The sequence below is a fragment of the Phytophthora ramorum genome (assembly GCF_020800215.1).
Source record: "Phytophthora ramorum isolate Pr-102 chromosome Unknown Phyram_PR-102_s0008, whole genome shotgun sequence".
In the NCBI taxonomy this organism is placed as follows: domain Eukaryota; phylum Oomycota; class Peronosporomycetes; order Peronosporales; family Peronosporaceae; genus Phytophthora; species Phytophthora ramorum.
This window is the reverse complement of record NW_027150654.1, coordinates 176,663-195,162: the sequence shown is the minus strand read 5'-3', so window position 1 is coordinate 195,162 and position 18,500 is coordinate 176,663. Positions and strand designations below refer to the sequence as shown.

Below are 18,500 nucleotides of genomic sequence, written 5' to 3'. Positions count from 1 at the left end.
CACAAATGCGACGGGCACGTCCACATTGACCATCACAACATCACCCACATTCCACTCCGACGCAAGAAGCTCCTCGATCACCATTTCAATTTGTTCAGCAATTGCAAGCCCGTCATGGCGATCACCAGCAGGTTGCAAACCGTAATTCATTACACGACCAAACAGTGCAAATTTGCTATCGTTTCCCAGACATCCGAAAGAAAGTTTACTCTTCCACCGCTTCGATCTTGGACCGCTCAAACATTGTTTCGTTGCTCAATTGAATACAGCTCTGCATACTCGTCCAGAATACGGCTGCCCATGACATGGCAATGGGGCGTGGGACCCGGAACACCACAGCGAGCGTTCAAAAAGACGAGCAATATCCTGAATGACAGTGGCTCTACAAAAGAGTCCGGAAGCAAGGCTTCCGCTTGAAGATCCATTAGCAAACGCCAAAAGATCAGTAATTCAACGGGCATAAATGCGAGATGCATTGGATTTTGTTAGTTTGTGCATGTTTATTCGCTCCACCTTGATCTTCATCGCTCTGCAACGAGTCGCCGTTTACTCGAGCGCAGTATAAGCACTTGGCCAAGTGCTTCTCCCAAGCTTCCTTTCGACCTCGAACATGGTGTGGAAAGAGAACGGTTGCTCTGTCGCTTATGTGGACTGTGTAGCAAACTTGCATACAGTCCACCACATCGATTTGTTGCATTTCTCGTGCCGGTAAAAGTTTGTGCTGAGTGCACCTGGCGGGCGTCCACGCTTGGACCCGTCGACGTGTTCATCATGCAGCCCGGGAGGAAATCCATGAGGATGCGACCGCCGCGGTAGAATAGGGGATCGGCGACGGCGTGCAGGTTCGTACGGAGGGCAATTCTTGTAAAGCAGGATGTTTCTCTTCTGGGATATGCGGAAGTTCAGATCGTTTTACGTCAACAATATTTCTCTAAAAATGATTACGGCTGTACTCACTGACGTCGAGTACGGAATCTAGTTCGAGAATTGTGGAGTTCATCAGCGAGCGGTGAAGGTGGGAGGCTGAAGACAAGGAGGCATGAATCGGAGTGCAGATAGACAAAGTAGGTTTTTTCGACGGGGGGTTTCGTGGTAATCCAGGACTGGGAGGAAGAGGCAGCGTCATCGTCGAGCGGAGTACGGCAATGGGGGGATGGACGCCGGTATGGGCAGCTGCGACAGCTCTGAGGAGACCCATAATGACCAACAATGTCGCAGATTTTATCGATCTACACAGGTTACTATAACAAGCAGCAGCACGGGAATGAACATCACTGTAGTGGGTGACAGTGATATGATGTTGAAGATGATGAGACTACGACGACCACATAGGGAAAAGAAGCTGAGGCATGGGTGTGCGAAAGTTACTAGGTGGACGGGAATTTGCGAGGCCGATAGTTGGACACATCGTTATCCCAGGCATAACAAAATGGAGGATGGACTGGCAAACATCATCATGGATACACAACGAAGCACAATGGTACATCTTGCAGAGATGGGTCACGAGCACAGGATTTACAAAGAGCTGATAGCCCACATGGAAGAAGACATGGGGCAGTGGACGAGGGTGGGAAACGCGAGAGGGGCGACGGAGGGAGGATGCCACGAGGAACGATACCAACAAGTATCCGGAAGACCGGTCAGGATGTAAACGACAAACCGAAATGGGTATTCGATTTCATGTCTCTATTAGTGGAACAGTTACATGCTATACATCGCAAATCAAATTAATAAAAGAAAACATTTGCGCGACAGGTGCATACGTCTCGTGAAAGTTGATCACATGCCTTTGGTGGTTGCCTAGTGCCACGATTCGAGCTTTGAATCTGATGGCATAGCTCTGGTGATCGGACTTCATGGCAAACTCCCACATGATGCTGGTCGTTCGAGCGTAATTCGGCATCTCGTCGTCAGAAATTTCCTCGATCACACTCTTCGACTACCAGAAGTCCGCTTTCTGTGAGCGCATCGCTCCGCGATGGTTACGCGGAATCTTCATATCACTAGCTCGAAATGGTCTATCACCTTTGGCAAGAATTCGTGTCGAACTCTACACAGCGTTGACCACATAGTCGTCCAGATATGAATTTCAAGAGAAGATATGCTCGTTCAGGCAGTGGCTGTATGGCGAAATGATCCAGAGACGGAAGAGCTGTCGCAGATTCCTCCATATTAGCGAAGTGAGGCAACCCAACAGCGCAACTTCCTGGACTGTTTTGGGGCTGTCATATGTTGGCTACACTAAGCACAACAAATAAAGTTATTAACATTTATTTTCAGACCTCTTTCGACGAAGACTCACGGTTAATAACTCTAACTGTATACTAGCACAAACTAGTGTACATTAAATGGTGTGAATTACTGAGTTATGGAATGATATCTTGTATTTTTTTCCTGTCTTTCCACAGATCCGCTTCTGACAATCTTACGTCTTCTTGGTCACACGAGCCAGCATCGTCATACCCGATTGTTTTGGCCATGAAATAGTCGTAACGATCAGTAATGGAGCCGTTTTGTCGCGGATGACTTGACCGACACCGATACTTCAGGTGGTGTGATGCTGAGCAGAGAATAAGAAGACGCAGAAGATCAGCTCGGTTGTATTGGACATGGCTGTGGGTGTTGATGTTTCTTACTATGGAGGTTCACATAATGTAGTGCTGATAACATTATATAAAAACTAACACTACAGTGCTGGCCAAAATGATAGCCCACCCTATATTTTCCCGCATAACTCGGTCAGTTTTTCGAGTTTGGACGCCAAACTCAAACATATCTCCAGTCCAGCAATGTGTCCTAAATACCTTACTTCCTCCGATTCCGCTACATCCGGCTTTTGTATTCCTCCCATTAACCCGTCGCTGCCGCCTGCGCTGCTGTGAATGTCTATGTTTACTTTGTATTTCATTAACGTGCTCAACGCGTTGATTCCGCCAATCAAATTTGAGTGGAATCCGCGCGATAATGAGGGAGTTTCTATACAAGCCCTCGAAAACGATGCTGATCAAAAGGATAGCACAGTTATTTTGACTTAGTTTGACTATTGAGAAGTTATGTGTGCCACATGTCACTTAGCAGGACACTCATTTTCCTTCTTGCCACGGGCCGGAAGGGCCAACTCACGGAGTATAACGCGGTCAGATCGATGCCTATGCAGCTCAAGGTGCCAGCGCCAACCAGATAGCTGCTGCTATATGTCGCTCCAGAAATCCTATATCCAATTACCTGCGTGATCCTGACGCGTTCGGAAAGCGCTTCGGCCCCGGCCGCCCGCGGAAGATGTCGCCGCGCGACTGCCGCCGTGTTGTGCGAGCGACACGCCAAGACACGCTGAGCTCGTCGGGGATCAAGAAAAGCTACTATCTCCAGCCGTACTGTTCGTCGCTTCTTGAACTCCACCAAGCTCTTCAAGTATATGACCATGAACAAGGCTACGAAGCTAACTGACGCGCATCGCAAGACCCGAATCGAGTGGGCTGAAGGTCACCACGACTGGGGCGAGGGAAACTGGCGATCTACCGTCTTTTCAGACTAGAAAAAATAGAGCTTAGACGGCCCCGATGGGCTTAAGAGCTATTGGAGATGTTTAAAGGACGACCTTAAGGTGCGGTTTAGTCGCCAAAACGGCGGTGGGTCTGTCATGGTTTGGGGTGGCTTCTGGGCGGACGGGACTACGGCGCTAGCGTTTTGGAAGTGACTCAAGATTCACACGCCTATATTTACTCTCTCTCTCTCTCTCTCTCTCTCTCTCTCTCTCTGAGCACCTGCTGCCTGTGGCCCATCGCCGGTTTGGTACCGAATTTACCCTCCAGCAGGATAACGCCAGCATTTACTCGTCCAAGGTCACGAAGGCCTTCCTGGATGAGCACCTGAAGAAGGTAATGAAGTGGCCGGCTCTGTCACCTGATCTGAATCCAATTGAGAATATCTGGAGCTACTTGATGGGTAAGGTCTACGGAGGGGCGCGCCAGTATCTGACCAAGCAAGACCTCATTGCTAAAATCAAGGTGCTATGGGAGCAAATGCCTGTTAGCCACCTCAAAAAGTCGGTGCTGTCCATGAAGAAGCGGTGCGTTGAAGTGCTAAAGGCAGACGGAAAGACGATTAAGTAGTGATTGTATGTGGTACACATAACGTCTCAATAGTCAAACTAAGTCAAAATAACTGTGCTATCCTTTTGACCAGCCTTGTTTTCGAGGGCTTGTATAGAAACTCCCTCATTATCGCGCGGATTCCACTCAAATTTGATTGGCGGAATCAATGCACTGAGCACGCTAAATGGTTCGAGTTTGGCACCCAAACTCGAAAACTTGACCGAGTTATGTGGGAAAATATAGGGTGGGCTATCCTTTTGGCCAGCACTGTATTCAGTCACTAAATGAACTAACGTTATCACTAGATTTTTTCGGAATAGTCTCAATATTTTAGATTTGCGATGCACTTATTTTGGGAACTGTTACTTTTTGGACAAATTTGGGTCATTTCGCACAACTACCACACCACATTTTTTTCCCTAACTTCAAGTGCATGACAACTACGGTAATCGTGCCGATACGATGCAAGCCGCAACAAAGCCTTGCCAACCTCTCGTCTCGTGACAGGAACGTGGTTCAGCTCGCAGCGATGCGCAGCTTCAGTTCCTGGCGGTTCACTTTGCCAACTGCGGACGCCACGTCAGTCAAAATATACTTGCACCAAGTTGCGTTTCACTGCCCAAAGCGAACGTCAGGCACTGCGTACTGAGAGCGATGCTAACTCTGATCCGTCGAACGGGACCGAGGTACATGCAGTCATCGCACAATCGATTTCAGAGCGCCGTGAGGATGCAGACCATCGGAGACCAAACGTTCGTGAACCCGCGGGATACGCGTCTGGCCTACGCCGACATCATCGTACGTTGTTAGTTGCATGTATGTCTTTGGAGACTTTCATTTGTCTGACGTGGCAGCTTTGACTAGGGCGAGGAGAGTTTGAGTGGCAAGTTGATCAGCGCCGGGCCCATCTTGGAACGACTCGACATCTTCGGAGCTGCAGTCGCTGAAAAGTACGCAGCAAGCTGCAAGCCTTGAGTTGGTGTTGAAGGCTGACGTTTGGATGTTGCAGTGTGGCGTGCAAGGGCATCGCGACCATTTCGGTCGATCGAGTGGATTTCAAGAGTCAGATCGCTCACGGCGACCTCGTCCGACTGGAAGGCGAGGTGATCTACACCGGGCGCTCGTCCTTGGCGGTGCAGGTCACGGGGTACCGCCACGACGTCGAAGCCGGCAAGTTCATCCACACGCTGAGCGCCATGATGACGTGCGTTGCGCTGGACGAGAACATGCGGCCGAGTCCGGGGCTGCCCAAGTTGATGGACCCGACCGACTCGGAGTACGTGCGAAAGCACGAGGAGATCGCTGCCCAGCGTAAGGAACTTGCTGCTCGATGGCGCACAGTGCAGGAAGAAGTGGACCAGCTGCCGCATGTGTCGGTGGACATGCTCAAGACGTACGACTACGGCCGGTCCCTGGAAGTGCCGATCCCTGACACGCTGATCGAGGTGCAGAACTCCTTCCTACCCAAGCACCTCAACCGCAACAACACCATTTTCGGCGGCGAAGTGCTCACGTGGATGGACAAGGTGGCGCTGTACTGCGCTCGCAACTTCACCAAGAACCAGAACATGGTCACGGTCTCGATGAACCGAATCTTCTTCAAGCTGCCGATCACCATGGACGACATCGTGACCATGCACGCGCGCGTCAGCAGCGCTCGGTACGGTTATCTCACTGCTCTCTTCGGTATGAAATGCTCGGACTAACGACCTGCTTGCCCTCTGCAGCCGCCACCACTTGGAAGTCGAGGTGGAAGTGTTTGTCGGCCGCATCGGCTCCAAGGAGCGCCGCAAGTCGCACACAGGGTACGCACCGACCTAGGTTTCTGTGACTGGATAACTACTGACGCTTTTCACTGTGTCCGTGCAGCTACTTCACCGTAGCGAACCTGGATCGCTCCTACCGCATGAAGCAGATCTCCACGGGTCTGAAGGTGGACGAAAACGACCAGGAGAGCATGCGCACGCTGCTCAAGGCTCAACACCGTTGGCTGTTCGACGACCAAGAGCGCAAGCTGCTGACACTTGAGCCGCTCTCGCTCTCGACGCCCAACTCTTCCAACACTCAAGCCACGCCGTGAACGGCATACGTCGATAAGTACAACATGCACCAGAAAGCAGCCGTGTGCACTGGTGATTTGAAAACGCCACGTGAGATCCTTCTCCTCTTCATTCCTGAACTTGTTGTCTCCAAGTGTCGGATTCGACGCCGCTCTTTCTTGCGACTACAGCGCTCTAGAATGTCCACAGCAGCTAAAAGCGCCGTGGCGGTGCAGCAAACGCGCTTGGCATATGCCGACACCGTCGTACGCTAACCACTCCACCAATTGCTAGGGTGACACTAACTCTGATGCTGACTGCAGGGGGAGGAGCATTTGCGTGGCAAGCTGCTCGGTCTTGGACCGATACTGCAGCGCCTAGACAAGTTTGGGGGAGCTGCCGCCGAAAAGTTTGTGGTGCTTGTGGGCCAACTCAATGTTGTGAGGCCACCGACCAGGCTGACGTTAGTACTTTTATGATGGCAGCGCGATTTCCAAGAAGGTAGCCATGGCAGCACTGGAACGCCTTGACGTGGTGAGCCCCATTCTGCATGGGGACGTCGTGCGTTTTGAGGGCGAGGTGATCAATATTGGACGGTCGTCCGTGACACTGCAGGTACATTGAGCAACGGGTGCTGCTGGTTGCAGAGCAGTTTGCCCACATCGATGCGTACTGTTGTAGGTCACCGGGTACCGCCATGATACGGCGACACGTAAGTTCGTTCATGCGATCAATGCGGTAATGACAGCAGTGGCTATGGACGAGGACAATCGCCCGTTTCGAGGACTGCCAGCGCTTGTGGATCCCACAAATGGACACCGAATCGCTCAGCTTCAGGAAATCGCGCGGTACCGCAAGGAGCTATCGATGCGCTTGAAAAGCACGGAGGAATCTGTTGATCAGTTGCCAAGAATCTCGCTCGGTATGCTGGACGACGCCACGCGCGGCGGTGAGCGGTCTGACAAAGTCTCGGTGCAGGACACCGTCGTCGCACTCTCAACCTCGTTCTTGCCGCGCCATTTGAACCGGAACGGCACCGTCTTCGGCGGCGAAATCATGGCTTGGATGGTACGATACTCTTGTTGACATTAGGGCTGAAGGATCGTAAACTAACAAGCTTGGCGAACGCCATGCTTGCTCGAACAGGACAAAACGGCGCTGTACTGCGGTAGAATCTTCACCGGAAACAGCAACATGGTGACTGTGGCCGCTAGTCGAATTTCGTTCAAGCTACCGATCACAACGGATTACGTTGTGGCAATGGAAGCGCGGGTTTGTGGCATTCGGTAAGTCTTGGCGTAGTGTAGATATTCAGCGCTACAGTAATGGGCTTATCGGCACTTATACGTCTTGCTAATACAGGGAGCACTACGTTGACGTGGAAGTGGAGGTCTTTCTCAAGAAAAGCGCAACTGAGGAGCGCCAAAAGGGACTGTCAGGGTACGTAGCATATTGTGTGTCTCTTGATTCGCTGACTCTAACATCATGTTTGGTGCAGCTACTTTTCGGTTGCAAACTTGGATACTGCCGAACATGTTGACCGTGTCACTCGGGGGTTAATTGCAAACGAAGGGGACCAGCGCGGCCTGCGCACACTGCTAAAGGCTCAGCACCGACGTCATTTTCGCGAGAAAGAACAAGAGCTACTGCAACTCAAACCTCTCGCGCTCACTTCGATTTCTGGTAGCCGCCTATAGGTTAGCAGGCTGATCAAACGTGCAAGGTTGCAGGTTATAGACCTCTGGAAATGCACTCGTGTACTTCGAAGTAGAGCGTACGGTAGAAGTTCGTCGGTTCTGCACGAGTTCACGCATTTCAATGCAGATTCGTCTACCCTTTTTTCACTGCAGCTTTCTATCAGAGACGCCCGAGCAGCCTGGGAGCGACCACAGTTTTCGAAGTGGTCGTAGCGAGCGGCAGCCGATGCACCGGGGACAATTTCCGCTCCTCGCTGTCGAAACTGTAGCGGTGCTGGGCTTTCAGCATGATTCGCATGCTCACTTGATCTGAATCATCTACAAGCAGGCCTCTTGGAATGTCTGTCTTGCGATACAGTTGGTCAAGGTTCACCACCGTGAAGTAACTACAAAATTCAAAGAACTTGGGTTAGCAAGGAGCTTGAGACTGGCAGCCACGCTCTTGCGCTTTGGTCACGTACCCGGTATGCGATTTACGGCGCGCTTTCGTGCGGATATGCGAGATGAACACCTCGACCTCGACCTCCAAATCGTAGCGACTGAAAGCACAGAGAGGCGATCAATTTTCGCTCGTACATCGTATTAAACGCAGTGCTGGGGGCTTACCGAACACTGCAGACACGCGCCATCATGGTGACAATATCATCCATCCGAATCGGGAACTTGAAGAGAATACGGCTCATCGACACCGTCACCATGTTCCTGTTCTTTGCAAAACCCTTGGCACATTGCAAGGCCACTTTGTCCTGTCATACAAGAATGGTTCAGAAAACAACAACCCCTGCTCGGTAGAAAGCACCATTACCATGAATGCCATCACATCGCCGCCGTGGATGGTGTTGTTCCGGTTCAGGTTCTTGGGTAGGAAGGTCGTCTGGACTTCCACCAGTGTGTCCTGAACAGAGACGAAAGCTGATTTGGTACTCTCAAGATCCTTAACCATGTCCGTCGAAATGTGCGGCATTTGATCCACTTGGTTTTGCGCCGCACACCAGCGAGCAGCGAGCTTCTTGCGCTGCTTTGCAATCGTCTCGAGTCTTGGTACGTAGGTTGGATCCGTCGGGTGCACCAACTTGGGTAAACCTGGCTTGGGCCGCAGAGTCACCAAGTCAACAGCTACGAACGTCGCAATTGCACTCAACACTGCAACGAGCTTGGTCTGCTCCAAGTCATACCGGTAGCCGGTCATCTACAGGGCAGCATAATGCATAGCAAGTGGCTCAGAAACCTGTTCCTTCCTAGCCTGAAAGCCCAATCCACAATTACCTGCACGACTAAAGAGGTCCGCCCGATGTTGATCACCTCTCCTTCCATTCGTAGCAGGTCACCATGAGCGATGGGGCTCTGGATGTCCACGCGATCGATCGAGATCGTGGCAACCCCTTGGTCGGCGCTACTTATACTGAAATCAACGCACACAAAGTGTCACGAAAAGTAGCCATTCCGGTTGAGCCTTTCATCAATCGTACTTTCCAGCCAGCGCACCGGCAAGACGGTCGACCAGATCCAGAATGCCTCCTGCACTCATGAGCCTGCCACTGAGACTCTCATCGCCCTGGACAAACAAAGTCCAGAGTTATCCGAATCAGTACAAAACAGTTGATCGAAAGGTGAGAAACATACCACGATGTCACCGTGGGTCAGGCGAGCATCGGCCACCAGTACGATCCGCTGTTCGTCTACAGTTTGCACCACGCTTGTGGGTGAAGTGGTCGCTGCTCGGGGACGAACAGTGGTTGCAGCAACAGCGGACCCCGACATGTTGCGTAGCGTTGGAAATTGCAACTGGCAATGTGCGCGAGGCCGAAGAAACCTCTCTGGTCGATGTCAAGGACACGCACGACCAGCGCTGACGTTTTTGCGGTGATCCCTCCTGCCCAGGTGACCGTCATGCTCCCGCTCATCGAAGATCTGTTCTTCTGATGGCGTAAATCTCAACAACCAGCAAGCCAATCAACCAAACAAACTCAATGCACATCGGTCTATTGCTGGAGCTATGATGTAGTATCGGCACTGTTCGTCAACGCAACTGCAGGTTTATGCGGGTTGACTTCAAAGACGCCCGCGCAGTGTGGAGGCAACTGCGAGACTTGGCGTAGCCGTTGTGAGCTCCAATCGACCCCGCGACAGTAGATTCTGCTCCGCTTTGTCAAAAGCGTAGCGGTGTTGGGCCTTCAGCAAGGTACGCATGCTCACTTGGTCCTTTTCGTCAACAAGCAGTCCTCTCGAAATGCGCGCCTTGTTGTGCAATTGGTCGAGGTTCACCACCGTGAAATACCTGACACACACACCTCGTAGTTAGCCTCCTCATCCTAGCCTGTACCAGACACACCAGCGATTTATACGCACCCGGTGTGGGACTTGCGGTGATTCATGGTGCGGACGTGCGAGATAAACACCTCGACTTCGACCTCCAAATGGCAGCGACTGCGGAACACGAAAAAACGTTAGATGATCCGCAGTACAGCAACCACATTTTGTGCGTCTACACTTACCGGACGCTGCAGACGCGTGCGTGCATGTTGACAATGTCGTGCATGTGGATCGGCAGGTTGAAAGAAATTCGGTTCATGGACACTGACACCATGTTCCTGTTCTTCGTGAAGCCCTTGGCGCACTGCAAGGCCACTTTATCCTACAAAACCCAAGACGCGAAGAGAGCGTGTTAAGCCCAGCGTACAGGCAAAGCTTCTAGAAGGACAACGTACCATGAATGCGAGCACGTCGCCGCCAAAGATGGTGTTGTTGCGATTCAAGTTCTTGGGCAGGAAGGTCGTCTGTACCTCGAGCAACGTGTCCGACACAGGAACCAGCTCTGAGTGGTTGTACTCAGACTCCTTGATCATGTCCTCCGAGATGCGGGGGAGTTGGTCCACTTTCTGCTGCATCTCCCGCCAACGCGCAGTAAGCTCCTTTCGCTGCTTCGCGACTGCCTCAAGTCTCGGTACGTAGCTGGGATCGGTCGGGTGCACCAACTGGGGCAAACCTGGCTTGGGCCGCATAGTCTCCACGTCGATAGCTACCAACGTGGCAAACGCGCCCAATACTTCGACAAACTTGGTCTGCTCCAAGTCGTAGCGGTAGCCGCTCATCTGTACGACCAACCAAGCGTCACCACTTCAGTTGCCTGACTCTCTTTACATTGCAATCCCCTGCCAGCATTTACCTGTACGACCAACGACGATCGTCCAAAGTTGATCACCTCGCCTTCTATCCGGACCAAATCCCCATGTGCTATGGGGCTTTTGATGTCCACTCGATCAATGGACACCGTGACGATACCTTGGCCGACAGTCACACTGCATCACCAAACCTCATGAGCATCGTAAACTCTGCGATTTTCAACAAAGTTGTCACCTGCAGCTCATGCTTTTCTGCGAGAGCAGCGGCCAGTCGGTCCACCAAGTCTAGAAGGGGCCCCGCGCTCATCAATCGTCCGCCCAAGCTCTCGTCGCCCACGATATCGCCGTAGGCCAGACGGGCGTCGCACACGCGGACGATTCTCTGGCCATCGATAGTCTGCACAACCTTCTTGGACGGAGTGTCCACGGCGCGAGGAATTGCAGCAGCGCTACTAGTCGACAGCATGGCAGAGTGAGTTCTCCAAGAGGGGGCTGCTGGAGATGATACACAATGACGCACCATATAGATACATGTACCGGATTTAACGGGGCATGCGGACATAGAGTACATACATGTATAAAAGAGAGGAGGGCTTCGATTTCGACTGACGTTATATCAGTTATGCAGAGGTTTCTGAAGTTGCACAGCATTCGTACAAACGAATGATGTGAGACCGCCCACGATTCGAAGGCACAGCCCGCCAGTGGTGCCACGCATTTGCCTCGACGCCTCCGTCGTCATCGAGTCGCAGCGACAGAAAGGGTCGTCCTCATTGTGGGGTCCTCATCGTGGGGACCGCCAGCGTTGGCGAGACTTCCACTACTGTGCGAGCACTTATGCAGTTAACACCGACGATACCCGGCATTAGGAAACGAGGCTCGACAACGCCGTAGTCTGCGGTAGAACATGGAGTGCCAAGTCCACCGCGGAAGCGACGTCGTTGTCGTGGCAACGACTATGTTCTGCTGGGCTCGCGTTTGAATGCGGCTGGTCACACTCGCCAGTGGTGCTTGGTGACGACGTGCAAAGCTGAACTTTCGGTGCCGCCGAGTAACGTTGCCTACATGCCACATAACAATAAAACTCTAAGATGGAAAGCACTGGCGTGTTGTCAAGCCTGCATATGCCCAAGGCGCTCGCAAGACCGACGCCAAATCTCGCCATGACGGACGCCGCATTTCACTCGGCACGGCCACAAAGCCCAGCACCGATCTGGTCGGGCCAGTCGAACTTCAACCCCGCCGCGGATTGCACAGCACACGAGTTGCACAGCACACAAGCCCACGACAAACACCGGCAAAGTGTACACACTACACAAGCACGAGTCAACTTGAAGTTCCGCAGGTCCTGACCGCGCGCTGATTGGTCGAAAGTCGTGTTTTTCTCGGCATCTGCTGGGGGGGTCATCATAAGCAACCCGGCGCGGTCCTGAACAAGTCGACCGCTGAGTGCGCCGCCCCTCGCACTCTGTCACCAGCGCCAGGCAGCGCGTTGCAACCTACAGCTCTCGATCTCTACTATGGGTGCGCTCCCTGTGCCCACTTTGCCCCCAGTGACGTGTTCTGACCTGTTTTGCCTTGCTGCTGTCACGATCACGCAGCGGACGCTGCACTGTGCGTAGCTCCGCGCGCAGCACTTTCTTGTGTGTGCGGACCCATTCTTATGTGTGCGAACCCTATTTATTTTTTGTGCAGCAAGCGCGAGCGCGACGCGAGCGATGACGCGTTGCGCTCGTTCCACGAGGTGCCGAGTGATGCGCAGAAGCCCCGCGCAGAGGAGGAGAAGGGCAAGCGCTGGACGCCCGGGCAGGATGACGCGCTGCGCAGAGCGGTGGACGAGTTCGGCCAGCGTAACTGGAAGGCCATCGCCTCCCGTGTGGACGGCCGCAACCACGCACAGTGTCTACAGCGCTGGAACAAAGTGCTCAAGCCGGGGCTCGTGAAAGGCCACTGGTCCTTCGAGGAGGACAGCACGCTGGAGCAGATGGTGCTGCAGGGCTGCCACTCGTGGGGAGAAGTGGCGGCTCACATCCCAGGAAGGACGTACGTTGACGGGGTTTGAAGTGCTGCTGCTAGAAGTGCGCAATGCTGACGCTTTTTGTGTCGGTTGTAGAGCCAAGCAGTGCCGTGAACGATGGAGGAACCACTTGGACCCGAGCATCAACAAATCGTACGTTGCTGGTGCTACGTTGAAGTGTTGAAGGAAGTTGGATATACTAACGGTGTTGTCATTACCACTGGTGGTGCAGCCCCTTCACGCCAGAAGAAGACAATATTATCCAGGAAGGCTTTGAGAAGATGGGTAACCGATGGACGCAGATTGCAGAGTTGCTGCCAGGACGCACGGAAGACGCGGTGAAGTTGAGATGGAAGGCCTTAAACCCGAACCAGAAGGTCAAGGCCAAGCCGGGTCGTCCTAAACTCATGCCCGGTATGACAGTGAACAAGCAGCGCTCTGCAGCCCCTCCTACGCCTGACGATGTCGCTGCAACGTTGATGAATGTCCCGATTACAATGCCAGAGATGCCGACGTACGGGAATGGCTACCCCATCCCGATGCCGTATCCAGACAATAGCGTACCGATCACACCTATGCCCATGCCGCCTCTGCACCCTCCGCAGTTGACAATGCCTCACCCTGATGAGCACATACTGACTACACCGGTACCAATGCCTAGCCAATATCCGGAACCAAGCGTGGAGCCGCTGAGCGATGAAGTGAAGGCTGAGGATGAGATGAATGATGCCGCAATGCTCAAGGAGCTTCTTCGCAGTCATTCCAACAGCTTGCTGAGCTTTGGCAGTACACGCGGTTTGAGCTCATTCACGGACATGTCACCCGAAGATCTGCTAGCTAGCGGCGAGCTGGATGAGATGTTCCGCGCCACCGTGTCAATATCCAAGGAGAAGAGCGAGAGAGGTCGGCTCTCTATCGGCGCCAGCAATATGATGGATAGTTTGACCAGCTCGTTCAAGAACCCGGAGTCGCTGCAGAAGGCAGTGCAAAACTTGGATCACGACGACAAGCATCTGTTCCAGGGTCTAATCGACAGTTGGCGCGCACAAAAGTCAACTGGCGGCGATACGGTTATCCAGGAAGACGATCGCATTGCCAACCTACCAGTGGAGCCGAACGCGTACTCACAGCACAACTTCGAAACGAGCAGTGGACGCAACTTGACCCACTCACTCGACTTTGAGGAAGCTCGCTCGCTGCCTCGACGGAACTCGAACGGAATCTCATACGAGCTCGGTAATATTTCGAACGACATCGACGATCTGCTGGACTCGGACCTCATGCGCCCGATCCGGAAGGGCAAAATGTATTAGTCAGGAGCAGACAAGAACCTGGAGCGAGTGAGCGTGGACCAAGTGCTGGTGAGAGGCCCCTGCGCATGAAGTGGGGGTCGTGGACACGTCTTTATTTTCATTTTATAAGTTGGTTGGGGACACGAGACCACGAGCAGACGAAGAGGCCACACCGCCGCCAGGCAAGGACAGGAGGTAGCGACAGTAGATTCGTGTTGGTGCGAGAAATAAATCAATGGATGTTCAGCGATGTATTGGAGCTTGATATTAATAGTGAGCAACGCGAAAGAATCCGGAGCCATTCCACTCGACTAAGATAAGCTAATGAGCTGAAGCTGCTCACTTTGCGTAGCAACAAATGACTTGCGCGGGAGAGCTGGTTGTGGTCATTGTGCATACGCTCGCCATGCGCTGGTGTGTAATACATAGATGTATCTATCTGGACTTTCGTCCAATCGTGGAGTGGATTGCGCATTATCAACAAATGGGGAGAGAACTCAGGAGGGCGTGTTTTAGTCCAATTAGACGTGGGTACACTGTCTTTCCGCAGAATTGGTGCCCCAGCCCATCGCTTTGAGTCTCACTCTCTTCAGTCCAAGTCCCGCACACGTCGAGAAGCTCGAGCAGGAGGAACAAAGCAGCAGCTGCAACACACAGGACCCAACACCCCAGACCCCTCTACAATGGGTGCGTATCCACTCGCTTCGAGCGTTCCTTGCCGCCTATGTGATGTGGCTTGGTCCTCAATTACATATATACAATCTTCTAACGTTTGTGACTTTTATTTGGTCCTCGATGCATTTCTAGTGGCGGAGGCGACAGTGTACGAAATTTCAATACAATGTTTAAATGTCTTGAGAGTGATGGTCATGACGCTTTATGCGGTGCAGGAAGCGCGGACGGGACGCCGTGGGGGAAGAGACCCACGTCGAGCAGGCGGGGGAAGCGCAGAAGAAGAAGAGCGGCGGCGTCGTGAGCAAGCGCTGGACGCCCGAACAGGACGAGGCCCTGAAGAAGGCGGTGGCCGAGCTAGGACACCGCAACTGGATGGTGCGTGGCCTGCTGCTGATGCTGGAGATGGCTACAGACTCTTAACAGCTGTGGCTGCTGTAGGCGGTGGCCGAGCGAGTGCCAGGACGCGACAACGCGCAGTGCCTGCAGCGCTGGAATAAGGTGCTCAAGCCTGGGCTCGTGAAGGGCCCGTGGTCGGTGGAGGAGGACGCGATGCTCATGGAGATGATGCTCAAGGGCTACGACAACTGGCGTCAGGTCTCCAACAGCATCCCAGGACGAACGTGCGTAGATGTGGATGAGTGTGAGGAGGCTAAAGGCTGATGTTGGAGGTGGCTTTTATTGATGGCAGGGCGAAGCAATGTCGTGAGCGCTGGCGGAACCGATTGGACCCGAGCATTAACAAATCGTGAGATTTGCTTCTGCTGACTGTGGGAAGGAAATCGATTAACGTGACTATTCGTTTGGTGACAGACCGTTTACGGAGGAAGAAGACGACGCGATTCAGCAAGCCTACGAGAAGTATGGAAACCGCTGGACCCAGATTGCCGAGCTTCTGCCGGTAAGTGGATGGATATGGAGTGTTGGACTGTGACCTGTAGACTAACGGTTTGTGAACTTACAGGGTCGTACAGAAGATGCAGTCAAGCTGAGATGGAAGGCTCTGAACCCGAACCAGAAGACATATACGAAGCTGGGACGCCCGAGGCTTCTCAACACAGATGATGCCCCGCCAGCGTCTACGTCTCCAGTTAGACCGAATTACGCTGCTTCCGCGCAACCTGTGAAGTTGGAAATGTCGAACCAGCCAGTTCCTGTCAGCAACAACTCCATGAGCACGACGCAAGTTAATTTGGAGCCGATTCTAAGCCCTATGGAAGACGACAGAGACGAGCGAATGAGTGCGGAGGACGTCATGATCTTGAACGAATTCTTGCGCGGCCACTCAAACAATTCGCTAGGCAATGGCAGCTTTAAAAGCTTGCTCTCTGCTACGAGCTTGCGCGATCTCGGCGACGATATCGACGCAGCAATCTTGAGGATGGAGTCCCAGTCTGTGGCACACCCTCTGACGGAATCAACGGCATCAAAGCACTTGCCGAACCCTCTGGGCCGCCCCCCTCACCGGATGCTGAATAAAATGCTGAGTCTCGGCGATACGAAGAGCGCAAGCTTGCGCTCGATCACGGCAGATGTTGAGCCCGATGACTCGTGGATTAACGGAGGCTTGACACGGCGTCTAAGCAGTATGTCTGTGAACGAGGGCATTTTCGAGCAAGAACTTGTTGACGGCAACCAGAAGTTGAGCTCGATCGACTCATTCGAGCAGCAGCTTGCATCGCTTAACGATACGGGCTCCTTGTTGAATCTTCCGTTGGACTTGGGCGATGACAGCAAGACAGACAGTGCTGTTGCGGCTGCCGCCTATGATGCCGTGAATGGAGCTGGGTCTACAGGTGCTGCTGCTCCTGCGTCTCACGATTCGCTGCAGCAGCTGATTTTGGAGGATGAGATCCCTGTCCACGGCCTGTCGAACCAGACAGCTACGACCACTGACGCAAAGACGATGACGGCGCAGGACTTCTACAGCACCGCAGTCCCGCACGACCAGCTATCGACAGCCCACCGCTTTGAGATTTAGATGAGCTTATACGTTGTGAGAGGTGCCACTTCACGCCCGTGCAAGTATAGCGTGTGCTTGGCATGCGTGGAAAGCGGGAAAGCTCTGTGATTGACTGATTCGTCGCACCTATCTATTCGAACAAGAACTTGCAGACCGCTGGCCTAGTTTCCACCCAGACAATGCAGCCAGATCGCAGGGAAGGAGAAAAGAAGACAAGTGCGTACGATTCGACCTCGCTGTCTTCGCGTTTCGTCCTACAAGGTCCTGTGATCTGTACGAGGAATGCCTCCCTACATGTTGATATGAATGAAAGAACCTATGCTCATCGTAGTGGTACCACCGTGTTCCGCACCGAAATCCCACCGTGTTTTGGCACTTGAACTTTCAAATTTGATGTGCCGCACACCGACACACAACCGCCACAGAGCCGAAGCATATTGGAGCTCAGCACACACGCCGGAACACGTGACCATGGTGCTGCTCAAGCGCTTCCCGAGCCTCGTGGCCCGCGCCGCCCGCCAGAATGCGCGCTCAATCAGTACGCGCCTCTATCTCCGCACCATCCTCATAGTTTTACCACCTCTAATATCTGTATCTGTGTATCAACAGCTCGCCAGTCTCGGTCGCTGTTAGTACTGACGCAGACGTTTCCTGCTGCTTCTGCCACGCCCCGTGGCCTGCACACCGTTGCGTTCCCTTCGCTACGCTTCGGTGGAGCTGCCTCCTTCAGCTCGCAGGCGTCTGGCCGCGTGGTGGCCGTGGGTGATCGCGTGTCGCTGCACATGGACGGCAAACTGTCGGGCGGCGAGTCGCTGCCCAAGACGCAGGAGGGCACCCCGCTCAAGTTCATTGTGGGCAGCGGACAGATTCTCCCTGGCGTGGAGGATGCCGTACAGGGCATGGCTAAGGGTGAGTCCAAGACGGTGGACATCGAACCCGCTCAGGCTTTCGGAGCCGACAAGCAGATCCTCACGGTGCCGCTCAAGGAGATGAACCTGCCGGAGAAGGAGCGCGAGATGCTTGCGGTGGGTCAGGTGCTGGAGCTGGCTGGTGGGGAGCGTGCACGCATTGTCAAGCTCTTGGACGACACGATGGACATCGATCTTGCTCATCCATACGCTGGTCAGTCGCTGACCGTGACGCTGGAGCTGGTGGATCACGAGCTGCACTCCGAGCTGCACGTGGAAGAGCGTCTGGTCCTGCCCGAGGTGATTGAGGAGGGTGACAATGCCACGTTCCCCCAGCGTGGCGACACGATGGTTATGCATTACACCGGTAAGCTCGCGAGGGACGGAAAGGTCTTCGACTCTTCGCGCGACCGCGGCCAGCCGTTCCAGTTCCAGATCGGCGTGGGTCAGGTGATCCGCGGCTGGGATGAGGGCGTCATGCGCATGAGCAAGGGCATGAAGGCCACGCTCAACATCCCGTCGGCCAAGGGCTACGGCAAGGCCGGCGCCGGTGGCGTCATCCCCGCTGACGCCGACCTGGTCTTTGAGGTCGAGCTGCTGGACATCGTGCGTCACTAAGCCGTTGATTAGACATGCACAGACCGATTGAGTCGTGCCGAAACAAGGCACATGTTTGAAACCACAGTGAGTGTGACA

The 18,500-nt window shown here is 53.5% G+C and overlaps 7 protein-coding genes across 7 annotated transcripts; 5 read left to right on the top strand and 2 right to left on the bottom strand.

The window, feature by feature from the left end:
• Nucleotides 1–4,823: 4,823 nt before the first annotated feature.
• Nucleotides 4,824–6,174, top strand: KRP23_9125 (Acyl-coenzyme A thioesterase 11; the record flags this gene model as incomplete). Its single annotated transcript, XM_067894647.1, has 5 exons — nt 4,824–4,892; nt 4,959–5,044; nt 5,104–5,754; nt 5,822–5,899; nt 5,964–6,174. The coding sequence occupies 5 exons, from the start codon at nt 4,824–4,826 to the stop codon at nt 6,172–6,174; spliced, it is 1,095 nt and encodes a 364-aa protein (XP_067742302.1).
• A 159-nt stretch (nt 6,175–6,333) lies between these two features.
• On the top strand, nt 6,334–7,830 carry KRP23_9124 (putative acyl-CoA thioester hydrolase; the record flags this gene model as incomplete). Its single annotated transcript, XM_067894646.1, has 7 exons — nt 6,334–6,399; nt 6,457–6,542; nt 6,619–6,748; nt 6,815–7,201; nt 7,280–7,419; nt 7,496–7,573; nt 7,632–7,830. 7 exons carry the CDS (start codon nt 6,334–6,336, stop codon nt 7,828–7,830), a joined length of 1,086 nt encoding a protein of 361 aa, XP_067742301.1.
• Nucleotides 7,831–7,990: 160 nt separating this feature from the next.
• On the bottom strand, nt 7,991–9,591 carry KRP23_9123 (Protein VdlD; the record flags this gene model as incomplete). The annotated part of the gene is made up of 7 exons (XM_067894645.1): nt 7,991–8,216; nt 8,292–8,369; nt 8,437–8,576; nt 8,636–9,019; nt 9,097–9,232; nt 9,300–9,385; nt 9,454–9,591. The coding sequence occupies 7 exons, from the start codon at nt 9,589–9,591 to the stop codon at nt 7,991–7,993; spliced, it is 1,188 nt and encodes a 395-aa protein (XP_067742300.1).
• A 291-nt stretch (nt 9,592–9,882) lies between these two features.
• Nucleotides 9,883–11,418, bottom strand: KRP23_9122 (putative acyl-CoA thioester hydrolase; the record flags this gene model as incomplete). Its single annotated transcript, XM_067894644.1, has 6 exons — nt 9,883–10,108; nt 10,180–10,257; nt 10,326–10,465; nt 10,539–10,922; nt 10,997–11,040; nt 11,139–11,418. The coding sequence occupies 6 exons, from the start codon at nt 11,416–11,418 to the stop codon at nt 9,883–9,885; spliced, it is 1,152 nt and encodes a 383-aa protein (XP_067742299.1).
• Nucleotides 11,419–12,472: 1,054 nt separating this feature from the next.
• KRP23_9121 (Myb-related protein B) lies at nt 12,473–14,282 on the top strand (the record flags this gene model as incomplete). The annotated part of the gene is made up of 5 exons (XM_067894643.1): nt 12,473–12,476; nt 12,554–12,566; nt 12,648–12,995; nt 13,066–13,122; nt 13,202–14,282. The coding sequence occupies 5 exons, from the start codon at nt 12,473–12,475 to the stop codon at nt 14,280–14,282; spliced, it is 1,503 nt and encodes a 500-aa protein (XP_067742298.1).
• A 662-nt stretch (nt 14,283–14,944) lies between these two features.
• On the top strand, nt 14,945–16,914 carry KRP23_9120 (Transcription factor MYB3R-2; the record flags this gene model as incomplete). Its single annotated transcript, XM_067894642.1, has 7 exons — nt 14,945–14,948; nt 15,069–15,084; nt 15,152–15,311; nt 15,375–15,556; nt 15,625–15,681; nt 15,747–15,834; nt 15,898–16,914. The coding sequence occupies 7 exons, from the start codon at nt 14,945–14,947 to the stop codon at nt 16,912–16,914; spliced, it is 1,524 nt and encodes a 507-aa protein (XP_067742297.1).
• Nucleotides 16,915–17,367: 453 nt separating this feature from the next.
• KRP23_9119 (FK506-binding protein 1) lies at nt 17,368–18,422 on the top strand (the record flags this gene model as incomplete). The annotated part of the gene is made up of 2 exons (XM_067894641.1): nt 17,368–17,434; nt 17,506–18,422. The coding sequence occupies 2 exons, from the start codon at nt 17,368–17,370 to the stop codon at nt 18,420–18,422; spliced, it is 984 nt and encodes a 327-aa protein (XP_067742296.1).
• Between the last annotated feature and the right edge of the window lie 78 nt (nt 18,423–18,500).